This window comes from Bidens hawaiensis, unplaced genomic scaffold (genome assembly GCF_021521415.1).
Source record: "Bidens hawaiensis isolate Kalapana, Puna unplaced genomic scaffold, B.hawaiensis_p1.1 tig00017673_1, whole genome shotgun sequence".
Taxonomy (NCBI): domain Eukaryota; kingdom Viridiplantae; phylum Streptophyta; class Magnoliopsida; order Asterales; family Asteraceae; genus Bidens; species Bidens hawaiensis.
In genome coordinates this window covers 86428-96500 of record NW_027492669.1, presented here as the reverse complement: position 1 = coordinate 96500, position 10073 = coordinate 86428, and the positions used below count along the sequence as shown (strand labels likewise).

Below are 10073 nucleotides of genomic sequence, written 5' to 3'. Positions count from 1 at the left end.
GACGGTACCGGTATTTCCCGACTTTTTACCTTCGGTACTGGTATTATCCCGGTACCGTACCGGTGCAGAACCGAATATTTCGGTATCGGTACCAAAAATTTGCAAATTTCAGGATCGGTAAGCTCATCCCTAACTGACGCAGTAGCAAAATTTTTGTTTATGCTTTACCTAGTGTGACCTTTCATTCAACCCTTAAACGAGCCGGTCTTGTTCATCAAATAACCGGACTCCTTTACATTGAGTCGGCAATCGGCATGTATATTCTACATTTTTATTTATGTTTTAATAAAACCTTTCTTTGGTAGTTGAAAAAAAAAGTCAAATATCTCTTTTAATTAGTCAAATATATATCACGTTAAGATGAATAAATAATAATATTATGCACCCACACGTGTGTGGATAAACTACCTCTCCAACACCACAACCAAACATAAACACCAAACACACCGCCTCAAACATTAACCAATGGCCGAGTCAGACTCAAAGTGGTCGGATCTAACCCACGAGTGCCTCATCAACATCATGACCCGACTCTCTCTCAAAGACCGATGGGTGGGACCCATGTTGGTCTGCAAGTCATGGCTACAAGTCTCCAAGGACCCGAGTCTTCACTCCGTGTTTGATCTTGAATCATCGGCCTTTAAATTGTATCCGGTTGAATCGTGTAGCTGGTGGACAGCTGAGTTTGAGAGGAAGGTGGATAATATGGTGAGGAGTGTTGTGGAGTGGAGTGAGGGAGGGGTTAAGGAGATTAGAGTTAGGCATTGCTCCGATCGGGCGATTGACTTCGTTGCCAAACGGTAAAGTTTTGTTTGATTTAGATGCTTAGGGGTAGGGGTGTTCATGAAAACCGAAATCCCAGTATTCGAACTGAAACCCGAATAAACTGATCCGAATTCTTATTTGTTGGTTGATCTGAATATATGAATAACTAATTCGGATATGGGATTTTAAATAATTCGGGACCTTTTGATATTAAAAAACATCTAAATCCTGCTATTTATCACGCTATTAGGGCACCGAACTCAGATAGGGTAATCGCTATATCGTTTTGTATGAGCGCTATTAACAACTATGTATGTGGCTCGGTTTTGCTCATTAGCTCGGCTCAGTTTGGCCAAGCCAGGCCAGCTTGATTTAAACCGGTTTCAGCTGTTTAAAAACCAAGCAGCTCAGTTTAAAACAAAGCTGAGATTTGAAAATGGCGTATTGATATTAAGAGGTAGGATCTGAAATCTAGAAGATGAATTATAATGTGTTGAATATGCATATTTGCCAATCAGTATCTATAATTGATTGTGTGCTAGACAAGTGATACATTCAGGTGTTTGTTTTTGGTTTTTATATATTTGTTAACCATTGTTAATGTGCATAGCTGTACGTTGTACCTTGAGTCGAGATCCTGAGGCCCGGACTGGTTCAGGTTATTGAATTATGGTTCTTTTTTGTGTTGTTTTGTTTTTAACAGATGCCCAAACCTGGAAGTATTATCAATCAAGAGCTGCCCAAACGTGACCGATGAATCCATGATAAAGATTGCGTCGGCGTGCCCCAAACTCAAAGAACTCGACATAAGCTACTGCTATGAAATCTCTCACAAATCCTTACTCGCGTTAGGACAAAATTGCCCCCACCTTGCAACCCTAAAATGCAACCTAATGAACTGGTTAGACCCTTCACAACACCTAGGAATCGTCCCGACCAGCTACTTAAACGCGTGCCCCCAAGACGGGGACTCGGAAGCCGCTGCAATCGGGAAGTTCATGCCGCAAATCCTTCACCTTGAACTTAGGTTTTCCAAATTGACGGCCCGAGGCCTCGCTTTGATAACCGGAAGGTGTAAAGACCTCGAGCATTTGGATTTAACGGGTTGTGTGAATGTAACGAACCGGGATATTGCGAATTTGACTTCGGGGCTGACTAATTTGAAGACTGTTAAGAAGACCAACTTTTATATCCCGAGGGCTGGTTTTAACGCGGAAAGGTATGGGCATTGGAGTTTGTATGATGATCGGTTCCAAACCAATGCTTTTCGTTTTTAATATCTTAACAAAGAATAATAGATGATCATGTTGTTATATAAGCTTGTTGTGTTAAGATCATATTTTTATGTTTATATCGAGTGTAGATGTGTCTATGAAACTTTATAAACTGAATTAAAGTTACATTAGTAATAATATATTTGATTTAAATACTTAATTGAACACAACAAAAGATGATGGATATATGTGGTTGTAGATCTTTTTGGTTTTTGTGTTTAACTACTGTAATTAGGAGGTTAGAGTTTAGACTAAAAAGGAGCAATGATGTTTTGCTACAAGTGGTTGGGGGCTATAGTTAAGGGGTGTTAATTGTTTCGAGTTGAGGTGTTACACGGGTAAAATTTGAACTCAATCCATATATTGTTTGATGTTAAAACATCTACTCTAACTTGAAAACAATTGAAATTTTTACATGTTTGTGTCGTGTTTATGGTATTCATTTGGAAATATGAGTAATCCAAATATGAGTAATACCTGGTGACTTACAAGCAATTTAGATAACCAATGACTTAAATTTAATTACTCTATAATAAATTCGTGTTTGTGTTTTGAAATGGTTCTCTCAAGTCCTCACAACTAGTGAAGTTCTCTATGGATCCAACTTATTTGACCTCTTTAGATTAGGAAACATAATTGGGGATTTGATAACATGCAAGGCCGACTCAATTTACCCCCACATGTTCGACCCCACTGATGAGATGTTTGCCAAATCAAATTCAAACTAACAGCTTCCAGAACAACAAATCTTCGTAAATCGTCAAATTAGCTCCTTGAGTTCAACAAGATATTTTATTCAAAACAAACCGAACACGTTGGAAAACAATGTAAGACATACCCTGATGAAGAACAAGAAGGAAGAAAAAGTCTTGAACTTCACAATTTGACTTTTGAAATACAAAATTAAAACAAATATTTTCGTGGATTGAGGTGTGACAAAGTTGTACGCAGAGAAATGAAGGTCTATTTATAGTTGAACAAGGTCAAGTAGGTTGTAAACGTAATCGGAATTGGTCAAGATAGTTAGCGAGTTCATAAAACCCTTGAATTGATTATTAGACTCAATTAGTTGAGTTGGAACAGAGAATTGAGAGTTGAAACATATTTTACAACAATAAAATATATTAACTAACATTCAAAATTGTTCAAAATGGGTTTAAAGAGTGTTTAAACGAGTTTAAACATGAAAAACTCGTAATAGATGCCTTGGTCGTGTATCACGACGGGCCAGAGAGGGCTCCGTCACCGCTACCAAGGTAGGACTCGCGGATTTTCTGGCTCCGTCGTGCTACGCGAAGGACTTAGTTTAGGTCCGTCACGCTACGTGATGAGACCAAAAATCCAGAATTTTGAGAATTTTGTACATTACGTCCTTGAACTTTGGTTTAAATGCAAGAATGGTTCGAAGTACATGAAATTCAACTTGTAAACACTTGCATAACATTACAACAACATGACAAACATAAATACTCAATAATTACTCCACTGTATTAATGAACAAAGATCTGAATTACAAAACAAATCGGGTAAACATATTCGAATACAAATACAAATTTTAATGAATGTCACACCAGTTTCTTGACTGTAAGAGAATCTCCGGTTGGCATTTCCATCTGAAATGATATTGTTGATGATATTTTGTTGGTAGTTTCTTCACCAAACATGAATTGGCCTAACAGCTTAACTGATGGAATATTATGAACACGGCTAATAATATCATTCTCTAGCATATGTAATGGTATAGGTGAAGGTAAAGACTGTTCATTTGTTACAAACTGTTCTTCCTCTTTCAAAGATTGTGCCTTTGTTGACGGTTCGACATTCTTAAATTCTTCTTTTTCGACCTTGTTACGTCTTGAAACAAAAATGGCACCCAAACATGTAAAGATTAGCATATGCCCAACTAATACTGCAAGTGTTAGATCAAAAGTTGTGAACTTGATCAACGAATCATTAGTTTTGATGTCGTCTAACTCGTTCTTCGCTTTATCATCTATTTCATCTGCAATCTCTTATGTCATTTGAATCAGCAACATCTTTTTCAATAACACCATCTTGATTAATAATATCATCAACTAATTCATCTTGGATACCATTTGAGTCATCATTTTCCGTTTCATCAGTTTGTGCATTTTGATTAAGATCGTCAACTGCTTATTCTTTGATGACATTTGAATCATCATTTTCGGCTTCATCAGTTTGTGCATTTTCACCTGAACAAATTCTTCAATAGTTTCATCTTCGATGGCATTCGAGTCATCATACTCTGTTTCATTCTGATGAATAACAACCTCATTAGTTTGTGCATTTTGCACCTCAACAAACTCTTCAACAGCTTCAAACACATCTTGTTTCTTATTGTAATCATCATAAATTGCTGCTTCTTTGATAACATTTAAGTCATCATTTTCGGCTCCCTTAGGTTGTGCATTTTGCACCTCAACTAAATTCTTTAATAGTTTCATCTTCGATGACATTCGAGTCATCATTTTCTACTTCATAGTAATGAATAACAACCTTACCAGTTTGTGCATTTTGCACCTCAACAAACTCTTCAACAACTTCAAACACATTTGTTTCTTATCGTACCCATCATAAAGTGTTGCTTCTTCGATGACATTTGAGTTAACATTTTCTCCTTCCTCAGTTGGTGCATTTTGCACTTCATTATATTCTTCAACAATTTCATCTTTGATGGCATCCAAGTCATCATATTCAGCTTCATTCTGATGGGTAACAACCACATCAGTTTGTACATTTGGAACCTCAACAAAATCTTCAATAGCTTCAAAAAAAAATCTTGTTTCTTATCACAACCATCATAAACACCCCCTCCTTCAATTAATCTTCCTACCAAGAATCCCGATTCCATAACCGGACCATACCCAACTTCAGAAAATTTTAAACCATAAACACGAGTGCACCAATTTAGACTTTCCAAAGTGTAAGGCCCCGAACCCAGTAACCTTACTTTGGCATTGGATTTACTCATATTGTGACATTCGTCATTTTCGGTTTAACTTGTATTTGTTTTTGTATCGGAAACCCGACCCATTTTGGTCTTTCGGATCTTTCATTATTAATAAAATATTGGGTTTTATGTTCGTTTATGTTACACAATTGTCAGATCAAGAAATTATCCATTTCGGTACGTTAAAACACCATTTTTTTTGCTAAAAACGAGTTAAAACAAACTTAAGGGACTAAAATGGTCAAATAACAAAAGCATGTAACTCTTGAAAGCAACATTATGGCCACCCCTTCACTCTTTCCTTATATAAACAAGACCAATGCATCCCATTTGGGTTTGCTCATTCACCTCAAACTCTCCCCAATCTAGACCTAAGTATTCTTCTTCAAACTCTTGATAGTCTGACTTCTCAATGTCAAACTAATATTAATATTTGTTTCTAACTAATTCTTGTTAATTAAAGCTTGTTTTTATAGTGTTTTTAAAACGTACTCCCCTTGTTTCCTTGGCTTTCCCTTCTATGGCCTTGGTTGGTTTAGGTGTATTGCTAGGCAAGGCTTCATGGAGGACTATTATAGTCCTTGTTAACATTTTAAATTTTGTTTAAGCTTATTATTAATGTTAATGTTTAGTTCTATTTATTTTAGTTTCCAAATCATTTTAATGAGTTCTATGGTAATGGGTATGTGACAACCATCCTCGGTTTCATCCCGAGTCAAGAGCCGAACCAAAACCAAACTTTTGTTTAAATACTTTATTGTTAACATATTGTATGAAAGACTTGAGTATTATCAATTCTAAGTTTATTTTAATAAGTTATATGGTATTGGGTATGTAGTAACCATCCTCAGTCTTATTCCGAGTCAAGGACCGAACCAAGACCGAACTCTCGTTTAAATGCTTTATATTTAAAATGATTTATTACTATGTTACATGTAAGATTTATGTATTATAATTTCTAAGTTCCTTTTAATAAGTTCTATGGTATTGGGTATGTGGTAGCCATCCTCGGTCTTATTCCGAGTCAAGGACCAAACCAAGACCGAACTAAACCGAGTTCACTCGCTTAAGATACACTAGTTGTGTCTGGGGCCACTGAATCTCGTATTTTTCTCTAAAACTATATTATAAACTAATTTTAATTATTTTCTCAAAACTCTTGGTATGTTGGATCCAACTTGATCATATAACAAGTTTAGACCGACAAAACCAAACACTCGCTTAACGGACGTCAAGGTTCTTCTCAATAGAACTACACACTTGATTAAGTTTCTTTTTGATTGCATTGAGTTATCTCATAACATTTATTACTTTGGAATCTCAGCTTCGAGCTTGACCAATTATCAAGACTCGAATCGACAAATCCGAACACTCGTAAAATCTCGTTTTGGTATCTATTTAACAAAGGATCTTGCAAATTGCAACCTTAACCAAATATTTACTTAATAAAGGTTAAGTAAAACAAATTAATAGAATATCGAGACCCGACTTCGAGTAAACTTACTTTTCAAAAACCATTACTTTAATATCTTATGTATTTACATTTTAGCCTTCAAACTTTAATTAATGATCTTACTAGTTATGTTATTTTACTTTAAAGCTTTTAAGTCCATCTACTAACTCAAGACCCTTTGTAATCTAGGGCTTCCTCGTTGAACTTACTTTTCCGTTTTATCGTAAACTAATCCTTCAAGTTACTTATTTCATGTGAGTATATTTCATCCCCTGTTTTCATTTTTATACTTTGGGGGGTAAAATGCATATATATTCATAACAAGAATGATTTATAATGCTCTATCCTCAAACCACAAACTCTAGGTTGAATGATTCTTAGAATACTTGTTCTATTGTGTGTTATATGTGTTCATATGCTTTACGTGCACGAGTGTTTATTTTATGTTGTTGTTAATCCTCAATAAGTATGATCATACGCACCCCTAACTACTTAAGCCTTCAGCTAGTAGAATATGGCCTCATTATCCGAGTATGTCGGTTGTTACCGATTAGAAATGATCCTCATTTATTTATGATTTATATACCACAATTTTTGCTTTTATTTATAGTTTCATATACGAGTTGTGGATTTTGCCTCATATTATATATACTCAAAACTATGAAATTGTTCACCAACATTCGTGTTGACAAATTGTATTTTATGCATTGTAACAGGTTTGATTGTTGGTTGGTTGGAGTTTGAAGACACTATTTTATTTTAAGACTGTTTAGGTTATTTAGAAGAATGAACAATTTAATTCTTATATTTGGTGTTATTTTGTATGAACGATTTTGTGTTACTTTTATTGATTAAATGAAGTGAATGAGTTGTTTAAATATTGTAACTTTAATAGTATCTTGTGTTCATGAGCAATCTGTTGCAACCCGCCATGTTCTGCCGCCTTTGGTCGGGGTGTGACACATAAACTCAGTTTAACATAGTCCAAGCTCATACAATTTGCAGCGAAAACTAAAAATTTTTACATAGAACTTCTTTCTCTAATCTAATATTCAATATGGATAGCCTCGTACGCACCTCAAGCTTGCCACGTCAACACAATACATGCATGCATATTAAAAGTCAGCCACACGTTGTGTGAGTTCTAACATCTTTTCTCACGATTTATAATAAAATCACATCTTTCATATATTCATACATAACATAACATAACATTTCTCATTCATTATTTACTTGTACTATGTAAGTCTATCAATCATTTCACAACTAGGTTCATTCATGGTTGCGTATAACCGAGCATCCTATTCTCGCTAACAACCGACACTCCTATTCTTTCTCATAACTGAGTCATCTATTCTTGCTCATAACCGAGCAATCTATTGCTATCCATAAAAGTAACATATATTTTCATATCCATAAAAGGAATGTCTACTCATATCCATAAAAGAAACATATATATTCATATTCATAAAAGGAACGTCTACTCATATCCATAAAAGGGACATGTATATTCATATCCATAAAAGAAACGCCTACACATATCCATAAAAGGAACCTTAGCGTCTAATTACGTAACGTTAGCGCGTATCTATAGAAAGAACAGTAAACATGTAACCATTTAAGGTACATTTATCACATAACTATATAATAAACATACATTATTATTACCGAAGAAACAACACATCAAATATCATTCTTACTATTCATAGAAGGAACACATGTATAGAGTATAAGCACTCACATACTGCCGGCCAGCATTCATGATGTGGACAGGTAGATACAATTACCCCCCGATGTCCACGTCAGGACCTACTCATGTTCTTCATACAACTTAACATAATAAGATTTAAGTATATTATTTTTTATTAGTTTACCCATTTTTCTCATATAAAACATGTCATATCCATATTTTATCTTCTTTTGTTAGTATGAATACATCTCAAAAAATGTTTAAAGGAAAGGGGGGGGGGGGGGGCTGGAATTCAGCTGGATCCTGAGGCGTTCTGAATTCATAGGAATTTCATTGTTTAGCTTAGCAAGGCTAATTGTTAATCAATTAGTTGTTAATTGATGGTTCTACAACTTAATTATACTTAATAAAGTTGTCTAAGCTAACGGATTCAAATCCCATTAACTTAACTAATCTTACAAACACTTACTAACTTAATGGGCTATATATCATGGTTAATTGTCTAACAAGAAGTATTCTTATTGTCCATTTGCAAATTTGTATTCACATCTGTAACTTAGTATTCCTATTTGCAACTTGGTATTCACAATTGCAAGTTAGTATTCCCATTTGCAGTATAGTATTCCCATTTGAAAATTAGTGTTCCCGTAGGCAACTTAGTTCCCATTTGCAACTTAGTGTTCCCATTTGCAACCAAGTATTCCCATTTGCAAGTTAGTATTCTCATTTGCAATTTAATATTCTCATTTTCAAATTAGTATTCCCATTTGCAACTTTGTATTCCCATTTACAAACTAGTATTCCCATTTTCAAATAGTATTCCCATTTCGCATTTGCATTTTTCCTAAACTCGTTTATCGTAAAGCTTGAGACTTTACTAAGCATTTCATCCCGATCTAGTGCCATAATAAATTTCATGTAAAACCGATTACTTTTACCCATCCTTTTTACGAACCAAGCTTTACTCGTTTATCCCAAACCAGACCGATAAGCTAGTTTATGAGAAATGTTGCAACTTTAATACTCACTATGTACTGATCTAACATCCTACCAATTTTTATGGAAATCTGACATCAAATACATAAATTTTTTTTAGCTAAAACATACTTTTTTGAGGTCGGTTCAGATCTAGATCTTGCACGCGTTTGATCTTGATCTTTTTTATAAATGCACGACACACGAATATTAGATGATTCTTGATCGTTCCTCTTTGTTTCTAGATCAGGGCGTGCATGTTTTAAGTGTTTTTCTTTAGGTGGAGGTGAAATGGATGGAATGAGATCTAGAGTTTTAGGGGCATGTTTAAGGTACTTAAATACCTCAAGCCCATGGACCTCAAGCACATTAGTTCGTTACCACCCTTAAGTCCATATTTATTTCTAAGTTCATATTTTATTAGTCTCATAAGCACGTGCTCATAATTTATTATTAAATAATAAATAATAAACTTTCTTAATAATAGCAAATCTATTATTATATTTTTTTTATGAAAAGTTCGGATGTTACATGTATATATATCCATAAAAGCAACGTCTACTCATATCTATAAAAGACACATCTGTCTATAGTATAAGCACTCGCATACTATCCACGAGTATTAATGATGTGGATAGGTATAAGGTACAACGACCTCCCTGATGTCCACGTCATGACCTACTCATGTTCCTCATACAACTTAACATAAAAAGAGTTAAGTATATTTACTATTATTTTACCCATTTATTTCCTCATATAAAACATGTACCAATTATTTTTTATCTTCTTTTATGTGTATGCATACATGTCACACCCAAAAATGTTAATTTAAAAATGGAGATTTAATTAGGCTAATTTGGGCGGTGATAGGCGTTTTTTAGCCAATAATATTCAAACACGAACATTTACACAAGTTGGGCATTTATTTATAATATAAAATCATTG

General features: G+C 34.6%; 1 protein-coding gene across 1 annotated transcript; it reads left to right on the top strand.

Moving 5' to 3' along the window:
* Window positions 1-424: 424 nt before the first annotated feature.
* LOC143554408 (F-box protein SKIP1-like) lies at window positions 425-2194 on the top strand. Its single transcript, XM_077044170.1, has 2 exons — window positions 425-800; window positions 1469-2194. The coding sequence occupies exons 1-2, from the start codon at window positions 466-468 to the stop codon at window positions 2040-2042; spliced, it is 909 nt and encodes a 302-aa protein (XP_076900285.1). The 5' UTR covers window positions 425-465; the 3' UTR covers window positions 2043-2194.
* The last annotated feature ends 7879 nt before the right edge of the window (window positions 2195-10073 follow it).

Bases quoted from the DNA above. Each gene is read 5' to 3' on its own strand.
- LOC143554408 (XM_077044170.1), top strand. From the start codon at position 466: ATGGCCGAGTCAGACTCAAAGTGGTCGGATCTAACCCACGAGTGCCTC. The intron at 801-1,468 runs GTAAAGTTTTGT...TGTTTTTAACAG, and splicing joins ATTGACTTCGTTGCCAAACG to ATGCCCAAACCTGGAAGTAT.